We start from the raw sequence: 17,893 nt of genomic DNA on the forward strand, positions 1-17,893 counted from the left end.
CAAAGAGAATAAGGCCGAGTAAGGTCTCTCCTTGATGAATGGAAAGATCAGGGATGGAGGTTGCTAATGGAGCCCGAGAAATGTCAAAGTTACGTTGCTCTAAAGATAGCCAAACATGGCTTGGTAGGGGGGGTGAATAGTCACTAGGCACCATCAGAAAATGTGAGTGGGTGTCATACCACTGGTCTATGAGGGAAGGGCATTCGCTATCACGGTCACGAGTCACTTCTTCCTCCTCAAAACGATTCAATTCAAAATGGGGCACCTCATCAACAACGTTTTCCTTCCCCTTAGGGTCGGAAGAGCCTTTGCTTTTCACTAGCGACATGAAGAAGGTATTAGGTGATGTATGTGGGGGTATGAGAGAAGAAACAAAAAGAAGAATGAGAGAAAGGAGTTGTAAAAGAGAAAAGGAATTGTGTGAGATAAAGAGTAAAGATTGGGATATGCATAAACATCTGGAAGGGAAGCGACAAAATAGTCATCAAAAGAGGTAATGCATTAAATGAAGCAGATACGCTACTACAAAATAACTAATAAACTGAGAAATTAGAAAAAAGAAGCCTGTTCGTCACAGAAAGTAAGCAAGATGGGGATCACTATTCAAAAAGCCCGCAAAAGAAACTGTAGAAATATTCACATATGAATTACAGGAACAATTCACATGCTCAGGGGGCTAAATGTTGATACCCATTTTTGATAAAAGGCCCAATAGTAGAAAAAAGCCCGATAGTAAAGGGAGATGAAGAAGGAAAAGAATGGAAGAAACACAATTAAAGCAAATGGGCCATGAGAGCCCAAGGAAAGAGGTCAAAGCCCAATAGGCCAATATGGTAGGAAATGATAACCAGTGGGCCCATAGGCACATAAGAGGTAAAAGTAATGTAAATGAGCTATGAGAATCCAAAGGAAGAAATAAAGCCCAATAGGCTAGCAAGTCAAGGAACACAGCAAAAGGTGAAAAGGGAATACTGTGCAAGCCAGTGGGTTATGAAGGCCCAAGGAAATAAGAAAGAAGAAGAGCAAAAGCCCAACGAATTAGTTTGGTAAGAACTTATGCCAAGTAAATACACGAGCCCAGGAAGGGATGAAAAGAAATAAGGCAACACAAAAGCCCATGCCCTCTTCCGCAGAGGAAAAATATGTGCAAAAGAGACACGTAGCAGAATAAAACAAGGCTAGTCTGCTATGATAGAAATAGCATGGGAACTATAGAAATGAAAGATAGAGGATAGTGGAGCAAGCACATAATGGTCGGAGCACCACCAATTTGTACCTAGCCAATACAAGAGAGGTGGGACCCACGACCAAGGGGTTCAAAGGGTGTGGTTTGGTGGTGGGTGAAAATGAGTCTATTTTGGTTTACCAGCCAGAGCTTCTATTAGGAAAATGCCTTGTTGAGATGGCATTTTGCCAAAAAGTGGTAGTAGATAGCTGGGACCACTTGATGCATGCCATAGAGGTAGGTAGTGAGAGACCTAAGTCCTTATCCATTTAGGCAATGAGGGAAAGGCTTATAGCAAGATCAAACAAAGAGAGATTTTGACATGGAATGGGTAGTGGAAGAAAGATAATACATTGGATTTACCTAGTACCAGTAGTGGTCAGACAACTAATGGGTTGGTGGGTAGCCCTAAAGGGATGTCTACAACAAACCAAAAACAATTGGTGAAGCCCTAAGGGTAAAATGGAGAAATCCCATGTAATTAGCTCACTATAAAGAAGGACAGTAGCCATAGATGAAAAGGAAGAACCCACAACAAGACAATAGTAAAAGATTGAGAGAGAAAGAACTGGGATAAAGAAAGAAAGAGAGAAAGTGGTAAAGGAAGAGAGAAAACATGGTAGAAAAGAGGCATGATCAATAGACCATCTTTTCCCTCCCTCTTAGCAAACCCATTCTCTAGAATCCCAAAAGCGGTAACAAGTAGCCATTTAGGCCAATTCTCCAAAATGTACAACTTTGATGGTAGAAGCCTATGACAAGGTTGTTTAAATTGGGGTTTGGGTTCCTTCTTGATTCACTTTTTGTGTAAAGATTCAACACACTACTTTGATTGTGAATGCATATAATCTCACTCATTAGAAATTATATTTGTTGTGTTAGTTGTTTTGTCGTGGCATCTTTTATTATATTTGCTGTATTGGTTGTTTTATTGTAGCATCTTTTATTATATTTGTTGTATTAGTTGTTTTGTCATGGCATCTTTTATTATAGTTGTTATATCAGTTGTTTTGCCATGACATCTTTTATTATATTTGATGTATTAGTTGTTCTAATGTGACATCTTTTATTATATTTGTTGTGTTAGTTGGTCTACCATGGCATCCTTTATCATATTTGCTGTATTGGTTGTTTTGTCATGTCATCTATTTTGCCACTTCACATCCTTCTGCTATAGCTGGCCCACCTGACCATAGTCCAACTCTTTGCTTATGTGCTTCATCGTCTGCACCCCTACAGTGCTTGGTTTGTGCACAAACTGGTCTATAGCATGGTCCTGCTAAGGTATCAGGCCAGTCCCAATTTCCTAACCCACATCTCAATGGGCTTGAACATAGCAGAACGGGCCTTGGCCTATTAACACAAAAGGCACCCACAAAGACAAAATGTAATTTAATCACAATTTGGTTAGTATTGGGGTGCTTTATTGAGATGATGACTTCTAATTAGAATTAACTTATATAGTTTAATACTAGCTATTTGTAATTTTAAAAATTAAATTAGAAATATATTTTATAATGACGTAGAAAAATGTGGATTTTAAAACTTATATGGCATAATTAGAAGAAACCAACCAAAAAAAAGAAAAAAAAAATTCATGATCAAGCTTTTTATTTTATATTATTAGAAAGGAGGGAGGGATGAGATTCAAAGATATTCGAGCTTTTAATCTAGCTATGCTAGCTAAACAAGGATGGTGATTGTTTTAGGACAAAATCTCTCTTTTGCATAGCTGTTTTAAGGCAAAGTATTTTCCAAGGTGTGAGTTTCTTGAGGCAAAGGATTGTCAGAACATCTCCTATGTTTGGAAGAGTTTATTAGTTGCTCAACCAGTATTGAGGAAAGGGTGTTATTGGAGAGTGGGGAATGGTGGTTCTATCCATGTTTTGAAGGATCGTTGGTTACCTAATCAGCCAACAAAGGGAGTTCTTTTCCAACCTGAGGAGGAAATTTGGGAGTGGAGAGTTTCAGATTTGATTGATTGGCAAAACCACCAATGGGATAGAGATCAAATTTGTGCTTTGTTTCACCTGTATGATGCTGATGATATCCTTCAAGTACCCTTGAGTAGGCGGGTGGTGCAAGATGTCTTAGCTTGGTCTTTTACAAAGAATGGTAGGTACAATGTGAAGTCCAAGTACCATGTGGCCAAGCAATTGAGGTTGGCTGAGACTAACAGTGGAGAGGCTTCGGTGCAACCATCAAATAGTTCTTTGTGGTCACGGATATGGAAGGCTAGGGTCCTAAATAAGATCAGAATTTCTTCATGGATAGCATGCCATAATATACTGCCTACAAAAGACAATCTGGTGAAAAGGAGGGTGTTGGAGGATGCTCGATGCTATTTCTATCATAAAGCTGATGAATCGGTTCTGCATATTCTTTGGGAGTATGGGACAGCACAGGATGTTTGGGCTGGCAGTGCAATTAGGTTTCAAAAATTTGGTATGGTGCAAGTGGAATTTGGGCAGTTGGTTGCAAGGCTCATGCTGAGGTTGTCACATGAGGAGTTGGATTTATTTTGGGTGATTTGTTGGCAAATCTAGCTTTAGCGAAACTTGGTCTTGCATGGGGGAGCTTTTCAACATCCATCACGGTCATACCAGTGGGCTTTGGATTATTTGAGAGAGTTTCATGAGGCGTAGGAGCATCTGAGTGTACCTGTGACAGTTTCGGTTCCAACAAGTCAGGCATGGCAGCCACCACAAGGAGATTTCTTCAAGCTGAACTTTGATGGAGAATGTTTTAATGATGGAGCTGATTCGGGTTATGGGGCTGTGGTTCGTAATAGGAATGGTGAAGTGATGGCTGCTATTTCAACTAAGGGTGGGGCTGTGAGGGATAGTGAAGAGGTGGAGGTGCTGGCTTGTCGTAAAGCTGTTGAATTTATTATAGATGCAGGGTTTATGGAGGTGATTTTGGAAGGTGACAACACAAGGGTATTGAAGAAAGTGGCACAGGCTTAACCAGATCTAGCTCGGCTTGGGTTTATTTATGAAGATATTTGGTGCTTGATTGCAAGTTTTAGATCCTTTTCTGTCAATTGTGTCAGGTGTAGTGCCAATGGTGTTGCTTATGCTTTGGCTAGATTTGCTAGATTATCTGATAATGAAATTGTATGGTGAGAGGAGGATCCTCCACTAGCAGTTGATACTCTGTATTTGGATTCTAGTATTCTTCATTAATGATATTCATTTGGTTCCGGTTTCAAAAAAAAAAAAAAAGATATTTATATATTATTTTAATTTATCATACTAGACTTAATAGTTTTCCTTCATACTAATCACTAACAATCAGGGCCGACTCTATCTTAGATGTAATTAATGCAATTGCTTAAGGTCTCCAAATAAAATAAAGCCCCTAAATTTAAATAAATAAAATTATCTCTTTACGTGTAAAAGTATTAATTATGCCCCAAATATTAATTAATGAATATAAATACTTTTTTTATCAAAGAAAAAACATAAAAATAAAATAAAATTGTGGGCCATGCAGGAGAACTGATAATCTCTAATCTATATCAAAGGAAAAAAAAAAATCTCTTCGTGAACTGTGCCCTTGACGATTTGATCTTTGTGTGGGAGATTATTTAGAATGTACAAACTCAATCTCCCAAAACACATACAAAAAAATCTCTCTCTCTCAACAACTCAACAAAGAAAAACTAAAAACAAATGACCCAAAAAAAACCTAATCTCAAACCTTAGACTTTTATACTCATTGCTAGAAACTTTGCCATTCTCTCTCCATTTAAATTCTCTGTAGCAGCTTGAAATTTGTTGTTGTTCTGATCTTTCTCCCTTTTAAGTTTGGCTCTAAAAAACCTTTCAGATTTGTGTTAAGCTCTCACTCTATTTCTTTTTTCTCCTAAAATTTTGCTTTCTCGTCATAGTGGTAGAAGACAAAACAGAAGCCACATATTGAAAAAGTAGCTTCACTTACTGTCAAGGTGTCACCCCCTCACCCTTTTATTTCTAGTCATTATTTGTTTTAGTATTTTTAATATTTATCTTTCTAAACTTATCACACAGCCAATGAGTGACCCACGTTATGCACAGAAAAAATGCTTTATTTTTTATTTTTTTTACTTTTCCTCTTTTATTACATCACATTAGCTAGGTGAATGTTGCTACAATTTTAGGGTGATGTGAACAATGAAAGACTAGAGCGCTAAATTTTTCTTTTCATTTTTATCATTAAATGGTGATTTTGAATGTAAATTTGCTTATTTGTTTAGTCGTTGGTAGTGGTTAAAATACAGTAATATATATATATATATATATATAATATTATGATACTCTAAAAAATTGTTTAGATTTTTTGATAAAACAGGTTTTAAATTTTTTTTACAAATAAATGAAAATTACCTTAATTGATTTATTAAACTATATATAATAATAATAAAAAAAGGCCCCATTGAACATTTTCGCCTTAGGCCACAAAATATCTCAAGCGGTCCCTGCTAACAATGGATTAGATTCCCATGGTACTGAATGACAGATATAATACCGCTTTAGCTATAAGAAAACAAAAAACAATGATTCAGCCGAAAAAAAAAAAAAAAAAAAAACAATGGAATAGACTCAAGTTTATGTCACGTGTGCAACATGCAAGAGATTTAGATAATTTTTAAAAATACAGGAAAATCTGAAATGTTGGAGTATTTGTCCTGAAGCATATCTTTTTGTTTTTTTGGAGCTTGCATTTCTAGTGTGGTCTAGTTTGAGATCGCAGTGACAATCCTATACGGTTGACTTTCCACATTAGGTGCACCAAAAGTTCAAACTGACCAGTTCTATTACATATCTTTGAGTCTGTCTGTGACATGAAATGTTAGACAATAGGTGAAGGGACTCCCAACACACATTCCTAATTGAAAGTTTGAAATAAAGTACCATGTGTTCATTGAAGAAAACTTAAATGTACACATATATTCATACTCGAAGCTGACAACATTTCACCTAACATTTCATCTAAACCCCACCCCCCCAAATATCGTTTCTCCTAACTTTCTATACCTAAAATTTGAAGCCTAATACTATCAAAGGACACGCAGCTGAGATAATGAACAAGTAAGGTGAAGCCTAATTATTGTATATTATAGCTGGGGGATGATCATCTAGACCAAGAGGCCTCTTAACAATGGCTACGAAACTAAGTTCAGGATACTTGTGTTGCATGCTTCTACTGCTTCTCTCAGGCACTGCATTCTCTCAGTCGATTGTCAAGACTCTTCCCGGCTTCCCCGGCGAATTGCCATTTAAACTTGAAACTGGGTATATGTTACTTTTCTTTGCTTTTGTATATAATGTAGCTTACTAGCCTTCACAATAATCCTAGTAGGGATTAATTGACTGGAAATTATGTTGATGGGGCTTTGTATACAGATACATAACTGTGGGCGATGTCGTGTTCTTCTACTATTTCATTGAGTCGGAAGGGTTTCCGGGAGCTGATCCTCTTCTACTCTACTATAATGGAGGCCCTGGTTGTTCTGGTTTAAATGGATTTCTTTACCAGATTGGTATGCCATTCTTTCTTTGTCTTCTTTTTCTTGTTCAATATAGCCATACTCTAATTAATGAGGTTAATGTAGTGATCAGTGATTCTATTCTTTTAGGATTTATGTTCTTGTCTTTGCCAGTGAACACGGATAACAAAGAGTGCCAAGTGATCATACATATATATATGTGCAATTTGAAATATAAATTTAGGTTCACAATGGATTTTCTGTAGGTCAATTAAGACTTACGAGCTCATATGCCAATCCCACATTTGAGGGGGAAAAAAGAACAAAAATATGGTTGGATTTATAGTTGGGTAGGTACTCTCCAGGAATTACTTGGGGACCTTCTATACTATTTCAAGTATGCCCATCAAGATAAAGTCATTACTTAAGCAGGCCACAAAATTTTTTCCCAACTTAAGTAGTGTCAAATCATGAGTTCAGTTGAAAATGATGTTTTAATCGAACTTATTACCATTGCAAGTTGTTGAAAATATCGTGAAAATAATTGTGCTTATATCATTATACTTTTACTGATTAAATTGTTTTCCTAAAGATTGAATAAAAAAGTATTAGGTACCCTCAAGAGGATAGCAACGTGGGTCCTAATAATTGAATTTATAATGAGATTTACCTTAATTTCATGTAATAGAAAAAGAGTACCACGTAACTGTAATTCAAGAATATTGAATAATTACTTAAACACAAAGAAACGTAATAGATGCAGTTTTTAAACAGTCCAAATATACTATTTGACTCATTAAGTCTCCAAACACCATGCACTTTGTTTTATGTGTACTTTGTCCGATGCTAGAAGTAAGCAAATGGCCTTGATTTGTTATGGTTCTAACTTGTAATTACCCTTGATGACTTCTATGATCTTCTGTAGGTCCATTAAAATTCAATATCACTGGTTATACTGGGGGCTTACCAACATTGATATACGAACCAAACTCATGGTCAAAGGTACAAAATATAGCATGCATTGCATTGTTTAATTTTTGTTTGTGTAGTCAAAATTTTCATACAATCTTTTCCTTGTTATTATACCTGATAATAAATGATAATGCCTTTTCAGACTGCCAACATAATATTCTTGGATGGACCTGTGGGTGCTGGCTTTTCGTATGCAACTGCACAAGAAGCTTGGGACACAACAGACTATCTTTATGCAACACAGCTCTATGAGTTTCTAAGAAATGTGAGTGTAATTTTTTAATTAATCTAGAAGATGCTATATATTTCCTTATTCTGTGCTTGGATGAAAATATTTCTCATGTCGAACCTGCAACACAGAGACTTGGAAGGGTAGGTGGGAGATAGGGTGAGGTAGGTGACATTGGGCTGCAAGTCAATTAGATTATTAGTAGATTTTCATGACGGGAAAAACATGTTACTCAAATGTGTGGATCCATACACTGCCAAAATGAACTGAACTTGCGACTTTAATTCACGATTTTAAATGAAAAGCTTGTGTATTTTATTAATTTATTACTCAATATTTGTTTATTTATATATATATATATATTTATATTTTTTGATCTATGATGCAGTGGTTGAGCATACACCCAAGTTTCATGAACAATCCAGTCTTTCTTGGAAGCGATTCCTATGCAGGAATAATTACTCCAATTCTTGCTCAAAATATCATAAATGGTAACTTACATTTAAAATCCAGCATCCAAATGCAATAAATTTTGCCTCATTGAAACCAAGCCCATAGTAAACTCATTTTGAATCACATAAATAAATAACGTGGTTCAATTTTATTGATTTTTTCAGGCAATGAAGCAGGAGTTGTGCCTTTTGTGAATCTCAAAGTACATGATCTAACCTTAGGACTTGAATGACTTCATTTTTTTTTTTTTTTTTGTTCTTCTTATCCTTTCAATTTGTTACTTCAATGAATATAATTTTCTTAATAATATCAGGGATTCGTGCTTAGTTGCCCTCATACGAATACAGATCTTGAAACGGACGTAAAAATAACATTTGCTCACCGGATGGCTTTAATATCGGATGCCATGTATGATGTAAGGGTTTCTATTCTCTCACATTCATATTTTCACATCCAACTTTATGTTATAAATGTGAATAGTATTTTTTTTTTCACTTTTTAAAAATGTGTACATCAGTTTATTAATTGTAAATATTTGTGTAAAATAGAGAATGTACAGAATATTTTACCTTTCAGGTCTTGACTCAAGTAATTTTCTTTCTTCTTTGTTGTTGTTTATTACTTTCTATTTCAGACAGCCAAAGATAGTTGCCATGGGAATTATGCTTATCCAGACAATTCAAACTGTACAGAGGCACTATCAGCAATAAGTCAGGTTTGTGGATTATCAGTTTTTTTGGTACTAAAACTTAGAATTTTTTTTTTTTTAATTCTCCGAGTAGCACAAATGAATGATCCTTAATTTGAATACTCAGTGCATAGAGCTAATAAGTGATCAAAATATATTGGAACCCGCTTGTGCTTTCTTGTCACCGAAAGCAAAAGAAATGGCAAAAGAAGAAAGAGCTCGAAGATCACTAAGAGAAAAATCAAACAATTTTATTCTTCCATCAACTAGAAGCGGTGACTTTTGGTGCAAAGTAAATCTCTCTCTCTCACTCTCTCTTGCACTTGTTATAAATGCAAGACCATATGATAGTGCATCTAATTATATTATTTGTCACTCTATTTTGGCAGAATTTTGATTATTTGCTCTCTGACATATGGGGAAATTACAAAAGTGTTCAAGAAGCTCTTCATGTTCGACCGGTTGGTACATGCTTCATGATGAGACTATTAGGTGCAATGACATTCTAACTGATTGAACAAATAAATCTCATGCGTTTAGTTTGTGTTGTGACAACAGGGAACAGTGAAACAATTCTTTAGGTGCAATGTCACCATTGAGTACACAGTTGACACAGATGATGTTGTCCCAGTTCATAAAAATCTTACCGCCTCAGGCTTGCAAGTCTTGGTGTTCAGGTTCCTATCTGGAACTTTTCTACTGTAACTAGTCGTTTGAATTAATTACTGATTATAGCTTATACCATAAATTTTTTTTAATAGAATGCATTAACTGAACTATATAATTTAACACACTTGGTGCTAAATATTTCAAAAGATCAAAGCTACATATACAATATCTTTCATAATTTATGACTTTGGGTTTATTATTGACACTACTTTATTGTCTATCATTTAAGACTTTCCATACCCTTTCTCCAAAAAATAATAATAATAATAATTTAAGACTTTCCATGCCAGTTGCCATCACATTAATTGTAAAAAAATTTGTGAAATGAATTGTGACTCTAAGACTTGTTCCTCAAAAAAAAAAAAAAAAAAAAAAAATTCACTCACATTATAAGATTTGTACCAAATCTATGTGCCTAATAATTAATGGCTTGTTTGGATGGAAGGAGAAGGAGGGAGAGTGGAAGAGAGTAGAGTAGTGTTGGTTAAAAATAAACTAATTTTGTGTTAAAATCTACTTCATTCTACTTTACTCCCCCTCCCTCTCCCTCAATCCAAATGGACCATAAAAATTTTGCTCTCTCTCTGCAGTGGTGATCATGACATGGTTATTCCTCATATCGGTATTGAACAATGGATACTTGCTCTCGACCTAACAATTGATACTGATTGGCGACCATGGTTTGTCGATGGTCAAGTTGCAGGGTGAGTTTTTAAAATATCAAATATTAGCATTTTTTTCTTTCTTTCTATATTTTTGTTGTTTACAATGGTTTTATATATCTAATAATGTACATTATCATGCATCTAGGTACACAAGGAAATATACAGATGATGGGTACCGTTTGACATATGCAACTCTAAAGGCAAGGAAAAAAAAATTCTTAACTCAAATTTTCACTTCATTGGTCCAAACAATTAAATAAATTGTAGATAAAAACTTATTGTTATTATTATAATTTTAAATTTTTGCAGGGATCTGGACATTCGCCACCAGAGTATAAACGCAGGGAATGTTATGATATGTTCGACAGATGGATCCATTATTATCCTCTGTAGTTTTTTCTTTATCTTTTTATTTCTTAAATTTTGGCAAAATTTTCATATGTAGTTTAATAATTGAAATTAAAGTTGATGCGACAATTGTCTCCAACAATGCAATCCTTGTTTTGTGTTGCTGTATTTTATGCGGTATATGAACTTTTTGATATAAGAATGAACCATAATGAAAAAGAACTAAGTCATTAATTTTTGGTGATTTTACATATGGTCTTCAGCCTCTTCTGTATTCTTCTCTGAAACTTAATTGATTTCAGTTCAATTGTAAACACTGCGTCTCTGTAAATAATCTATAGTTTCTCCATCAGTCTGGTTATGGTTCCGACACTCATCAGTTTGCTGCTCTCTCTTTTATATTTGGGTAAACTACATATTTGATCTATATCTTTTAGACCATATTTCATTTTAGTCACTAACCTTTCAATTGTGTCAAGTTGGTCTCTAACTTTTCAATACCGTGTCAATTTAGTCCCTATCATTATCTCTCGGATGGAAAAATCTGACATGTCAAACGACCTAAATAAAAAAAAAAAAAAATTACCACATCATGTGCCACCTGTCAAATCTTTAAAAAAAAAAAAAAAAAAAAAAAAAAAAAAAAAAAAAAACCAGCCCTTTAAGTTTTGGTTCCCTTTGTTAGCAAATCCATTAACTCACCCATGATTCACCTAATTCGGGTAAGTCTTGACTCAACCAAATTAAACATTTAGGTTAAATGGGTAAAGACTCATTGGGTAATCCAGTTAAATGAGTCTTAATGGGTAAACTAACTGGGTGGTTAGTGGCAAAGCCAAAATTTCAATTTAGGGGGAAGATTGAAAAACAATACTAATGACAAAATTAAAATCAAAAATATGAATTGGTAATAATAGCAAAATATTCAGAAAATTGAAACTAAAAGTATATATTTCATATTATTAAAACAACGTAACAAAAGGAGCTTCTCTCTCTCGTTTTTTCACGAGATTTCCCTCTCTAGGGTTTCCTACAAGGCTGCTTTTTGCTTTTCTTTTACCGCTGTTTTTTCTGCTGTGGAGTTCACAAACATGGCAGACGATGTCTCACAAATTCTAGAGAAGATGAAGTTAACCTTGGATGAAGAAGAGACGATTAATATATCTGATGAAGGTCAGCAAGAAGAATTGGAGAGCTGTGCTTTGAGTCTTATTGGGAAGCTTTTAACTTGCAAACCCTTTAATAAAAGAGCAACTTTGGCAACACTTAAAAAAGCTTGGGGATTGGAGGATGGTGTGCAGGTTGTGGAAGTCGGCTCTAACTTGTTTCAGTTTAAGTTTAGATCTGAATTTGAGTTGAATAGAGTCTATGAGGTTTATGGAGTTTTGATAATCAAGCTCTACTCTTAACACGATGGAAGTCGGGGATGACGACAATGAATGTTAAGTTTGATACAATAGCTCTTTGGATACAAATATGGGGGGCACCTTTTGAGATAAGATTTGCCTGGGTAGTGGAGGAGGTGGGGAACCATTTAGGGAAGGTTTTGGAGGTTGAGAGGCGGCGTAACAATGATAGGCAGAATTTTTTAATGCGGGTCAAGGTGGCTCTTCCACTAGAAAAAGAAATACGGTGTGGTGCTTTCTTGGCAAGTTCAGAGAGGAAGAAATACTGGGTGGATTTCAAGTACGAGCGGCTGCCTACTTTTTGTCATTACTTGTGCTCAGTATTTCAGTAAAACAAAATCTGGGGCTGAGGTTGAATGTGGTTATGCAGATTGGTTGAAGGCATTGGGGGGGAGAACGAGATCACCACAGCGGAGGGGAGAAACAGAGGATGATCTACATAAGGGTAAGAAGGGTGATAGCAATGGTCAATCAGTTTCACAAGATATGGTAGAGGTGGGGGTCAACGGTGGTGGGGAAGGGAGGCAACACACCAAAATTGCTGCAGAGGGAGAGAGGGGTGCTGTTGGAAGTGCGGGAGAAGATTGGGCTGACAGTGGAAACATTGCTGAGAATCAAGGGAGTGGAGGCGTGGAGAAGGGAGATGGTGATTCTAATTCTTTAATTTTGGGAGGGTAGAAACCGTGCCAACATGAAGGGTCTGAGGTGGTGCCAAAACATCATGCTGAGCACGTGCAAATCAGTAAGGCTGGGGTTGGGCTAAACAACACTAGAAAGCTCTCTACGTGGACCAAATTAGTTCGGATGGAGGTTGGGCCTGTGGGAGTATTAAAAGAGGGAGCTAAATCTATTTTGGGGAAAAGAAATAACCTAACTATGGGAGTTGATGGGGAGGTAGAAACATAAAAGAATATTGGGAAAAAAAGGGAAGATTTGTGAGGATTTATCCATGACTGAAGCGGCGGGGGTGTTGCAACACCCTTGCCGAGAGCAATGAGGCTTTTAAGTTGGAACTGTCAAGGGCTTAGGAACCTTTGGACAATTCAAAGGCTTCACAAATTAGTGAGGGAACAAGTTCCTGATGTATGCTTCTTAATGGAAACAAGGTTGGATCGAAGTGGTTTTGAGAAGCACTGTGGTGATGTAACTTTTAAAAATAAATTAATAGTGAAAAAGCCTAATTCAAGTGGAGGGTTGGCTTTGCTTTGGAAGGAGGAGGTGATTTTAGATGTTATTAATTTTACTGATAAGCATATTTTGGCTAAGGTGGTGTAGAAGGATGGTTTTGGTATGGTATCTCACAGAGTTTTATGGATGGCCTAAGGCAAATGAAAAGTAGAAGTCATGGGCACTTTTAGCTCACTTAAAGTCTTTTGTTGAGGGTCCATGGTGTTGTATTGAAGATTTCAATGCCATACTTCACGCATCGGAAAAACAAAGTGTTCATGCACCTTATCATAATCAGATGGAGGATTTTCGGGTTACTTTGGAGAATTGTGCATTGACAGATTTGGGTTTTACTGGGCATAAATTTACTTGGACAAACTAGAAGGCAAGATTAGCGCACACAAAACAACGATTAGATAGAGCTGTTGCTGGCAAAGATTGGATTGAAAAGTTTCCTGCCAGTTCAGTTTCTCACTTGTTCAGCCATGCTTCTGATCATATTCCTATTTTGTTGAGAACTATGAACAACAAGAGGCTTAGGGGCAGGGGGGTTGGTGGTTTTCGATTTGAGGAGAGTTTAGTATTAAATTCAAAATACATCACTATTGATGAAAATAATCTATATCATGAACTATAGCAAACATAACCAATAACACACAATCACATATTTAAGAATCAACTTTACTCCTTTTAGGATCATGTAGCATAACCTTAGGCAAGTACCCCCACACTTGGTATTCTCCTTTTAGATTTAGGTAACATCTTAGCCAACCACCCACACAATTTGAGGTATACCAAGTTAGGCTTACACCAATCTCAACTTAATTTTTTATATTTTATAAAATTTCCAAAACCTCATCTTTGGTTCTTAATAAACAAAGTAAATATAGAATGGTCATCAACAAAAATTACATAAAATCTCTTACCACCTCTAGTCATTGTGTATTTTAAATAATCCAAATTACTATGTACCAAACTAAGGAGTTTGGTTTCTCTTGTTACGGATTCGCAAAGTTTTTTTTTTTTTTTTTGAAATTTACAAAGAACAATCTACCATCTCTAAACAGCACATACAACCAATAAAAATATGTATGTATGTATGTATGTATGTATGTATATTTTAATATCACTTTTGCATGTGGTGGATAAAAGGAAAATTTATTCCCACTAAATCTTATCCACTAGTCCAAAAAATTAATTGGATCATATGTTTGTTATATAAAGAAACTTTTAATTATTTTCCATAATTTCACATCTCATATATATGTGTCAAGAGATGTAAAAAAGATAGCACATGTACATAGAGCCAATAGCCTCTAGCTACTAGAAACCACTCTTAGGAATGTCCAAAATTTTACAAGAATAAGACACTCAATATTTTTGTAAAATTTGACATTATTATACCACAATTGTATAATACAAATATTTAATCATTCACAATTTCTTTTTCATGCAACCGTAAATAATTACTTGAGAACTTTGGCAAGGAAGATAATATTTAATTAAATTATGATATCAATGTATATTCATCTTACATGAGTACCAAGTTCATATGGCACCATTTTTCCCAATTAACAATAGGAATGCCTTCACCATAAGTCTACAACAATTTTTCCTCTTTCAGAATTGTACCAAAAAATAAATTTTTATTTCATTTTTCATAAAAATTATCACTAACATTTTTTTTTATGAATTCCAAAAAACATTTCTGAAAACAATTTCGATAAACATAAAACATGTTTTTCTTCAATCTCATGTTCTTTAGATTTTAATAGACATAAAACAATTTCACAAAATATAATAAACATATAGTATCATATAATTTATCACACAAATTGCAAATGCAATGAGTTAGTATCCACGCTTCAAGACAATGTTGCATATTATTATTCACATATCAATAAATCAAAATCACGATTGGATGGACATCAATATTTTTTCTTTTCAAATTCTTAGTCCACCAAATTGTTTGGATAAAACATATTGCAAAAGATACTCCACAAAAGATATAAGTAATCATATCTACGAATATAACTACTAAGATTTTTTCTTTACAAACATAATATCATACCACAATATAAAATTTCATGATCAATAACTTGTTTATCCATTTTGAAGCATGAATCTCAACCTTTAAGATTGTAGGAAATATTTTAGTGAATAAACAAGTTCTGATACAACAAATAATATCCTAAATAATTAGCAAGTATATAAAACAAAGATAGTTTAGAACAATCTCATAATGTTATAGAATCATGCTGCAAAAGCGTTGTCCTTAAAGGTTGATTCATGCCACCCGGAGTAAAACTCGGTACGACTGATTCTCTTGGCCAAATTAGACTATAGCATCAACCTTCGTGATGGACACACTTCCACTCACGAAGGTTCAAAAACAACCCTCTATTGCCTTTCCTTAGAACAAATATAAATTACAGAAAAATATATGGGAGAGACAAATAGTAGGATTGTGTAAATATAAAATATAGAGCGGTAAAATATGACTTATAAGAAGGGGTGTGATGATGGGTATTATATAGGCTATTCAGGACAATAATGATCTATAGTTGTTGGTTACTAATAACCCATAAAAGCCCAACGGCATAGTTGTCAGTATCATACGATACGCGATACATATCGTACGATACGTATCGTATCGTGTGTAAAAAGTACCGTATCGTATCGGCGTATCGTAAGTGCTCATGAATTATTCGATACAGTATGTGTATCGTATAAATCGTATCGTATCGTAAAATCGTACGTATCATACGATACATAGAAAAATGCTTTAAAATGATATTTTTTGTTAAAATTTGTACTTTTATTTGAATTTGACAAGTTGTTAGACTTGTTTTAAACGCAAAATTATTAGATTACTTAATTTAACCTAATAAAATAACATATTCTTAAGTTTTTTTTTCCCCCCTCTTTCTTCTACAAAATTTAGACTACACGGCACACACTTACACTTCACTTTAATATTTATAAATTTATTTTCTATACTATGAATAAGATATTAATTGAAAATATAATTATTTTTTATTTTTTTCATTATTGTTATAAGTCCTAGGAACTAGAATGTCAAGAAGAATTTTTTTTTTTAATTATTAAAATAAAAAGGACAAGAAGAGATAGTAAATATTAGTGACGATGAAGAAATAAATTTGCAAAATGATAAACGTGATGATAGCATTGACTTAGATGGGGTTGATTAGCCAATATGATGAAAATAAATGAATTTTTGGGTCATTTGTAATTCATTATCACTTTTGAATTTAAGCAATTTGAATGCGTATGTTATAAACATGTACTAGTTTTATTTATTTAGTTAGCTTGTTAAATATTATTACATAAGTGATGAATAAATAAGCCATTAGCTGAATATATTCAAATTTTATAATAAATATACTTATATGCCCTTTATATATGTATATCTATAATTTTTTTTTATAAATTTTATTAAGTGTTTGTATATCTTACAATACACGATACAAAAAAATCAAAAATCGATTCACGATACGATTCACGTTTTGACAACTATGTCCAACGGTTATATTATCCATTATTGCCCAACAACTATTTTTATTATAATTGTCCAAAGACTATTTTACTCATAAATTTCCAATAGTCAGAAAATAAATAAATAATAAAATTATTTGGAACACACACTTGGGAGTTGATCCTCTCTTCCTCTACATCAATGGAGGCCTTGGTTGTTCTTCATTGAATGGATTTTTGTACTAGATTGGTAGACTTTCTTCTTTCTCTTCTCTTTGCATCAAATTAACCCTACACTAATTTCAAACTGTATCATAGTTGTTAAGAATATAAAGTGAGAGAGAGAAAAATTGAATAGTCTGTATATAGATGTATATATTTTGTAAACAACACTGCACAATAGAGAGCCTTATATAGGTTAAGTATGTGTAAAGTACAAGTAATACGAGTATATTACAAGTACAGTATACTGGGCTAAAACCGATGGGCTAGGCTAGACTAAGCTATATACTAACATCCCCACTTAAACTCAAGGTGGCAAGCAGGAAGCCAACTAGAGTTTGGATATCAGATCTTGAAGATGACTAGGTGAGTGAGTTTTGGTGAAGATATCAATAAGTTGGCTGGCAAAAGAGATGGAGAATAGCTAGAGATTGCCTTTCTTGAGATGCTGGCGAGTGATGTGGCAGTCGATCCTAATGTGCTTCGTGCGTTCATGAAAGACATCGTTATGAGCAATGTAGTTAGCACTACAATCATCATAATAAAGAGGAGTGGCAATGGGTTGTGGAGCATCCATGTTAGCCAAAAGCCATCGAAACTAGGCAAGCTCACAAGTGGTGTCAGCAATAGCACGATACTCAGCCTTGGAACTGGATTGGGAAACCACTTCTGGCTTCTTGCTACGGCATAAGACAAGAGAAGTACCCAACAAGAAACAAAAACCTTTGATGGAGCATTGATCAGTCGGATCACCTGCCCAATCCGCATCTGAATAATCATGGAGCACGAGAGAAAACTGAGAGGAGTAGTGAAGATCATGATAAAGTGTGCCCTTGACGTATCATAGAATCCAAAGAACAACAACATAGTGGACAGAATGAGGG

General features: G+C 34.7%; 1 protein-coding gene across 1 annotated transcript; it reads left to right on the forward strand.

Annotated features, from left to right (window-relative positions):
- Positions 1 to 6,203: 6,203 nt before the first annotated feature.
- LOC126705576 (serine carboxypeptidase-like 17) lies at positions 6,204 to 10,968 on the forward strand. The gene is made up of 14 exons (XM_050404648.1): positions 6,204 to 6,501; positions 6,613 to 6,749; positions 7,621 to 7,697; positions 7,810 to 7,932; positions 8,285 to 8,387; positions 8,514 to 8,551; positions 8,663 to 8,764; positions 8,984 to 9,064; positions 9,165 to 9,329; positions 9,427 to 9,498; positions 9,596 to 9,714; positions 10,297 to 10,410; positions 10,517 to 10,571; positions 10,681 to 10,968. Exons 1-14 carry the CDS (start codon positions 6,368 to 6,370, stop codon positions 10,762 to 10,764), a joined length of 1,404 nt encoding a protein of 467 aa, XP_050260605.1. The 5' UTR covers positions 6,204 to 6,367; the 3' UTR covers positions 10,765 to 10,968.
- The last annotated feature ends 6,925 nt before the right edge of the window (positions 10,969 to 17,893 follow it).

This window comes from Quercus robur, chromosome 11 (genome assembly GCF_932294415.1).
Source record: "Quercus robur chromosome 11, dhQueRobu3.1, whole genome shotgun sequence".
In the NCBI taxonomy this organism is placed as follows: Eukaryota; Viridiplantae; Streptophyta; class Magnoliopsida; order Fagales; family Fagaceae; genus Quercus; species Quercus robur.

Bases quoted from the DNA above. Each gene is read 5' to 3' on its own strand.
- LOC126705576 (XM_050404648.1), top strand. From the start codon at position 6,368: ATGGCTACGAAACTAAGTTCAGGATACTTGTGTTGCATGCTTCTACTG. The intron at 8,552-8,662 runs GTACATGATCTA...TAATAATATCAG, and splicing joins TGCCTTTTGTGAATCTCAAA to GGATTCGTGCTTAGTTGCCC. The intron at 10,411-10,516 runs GTGAGTTTTTAA...TCATGCATCTAG, and splicing joins GTCGATGGTCAAGTTGCAGG to GTACACAAGGAAATATACAG.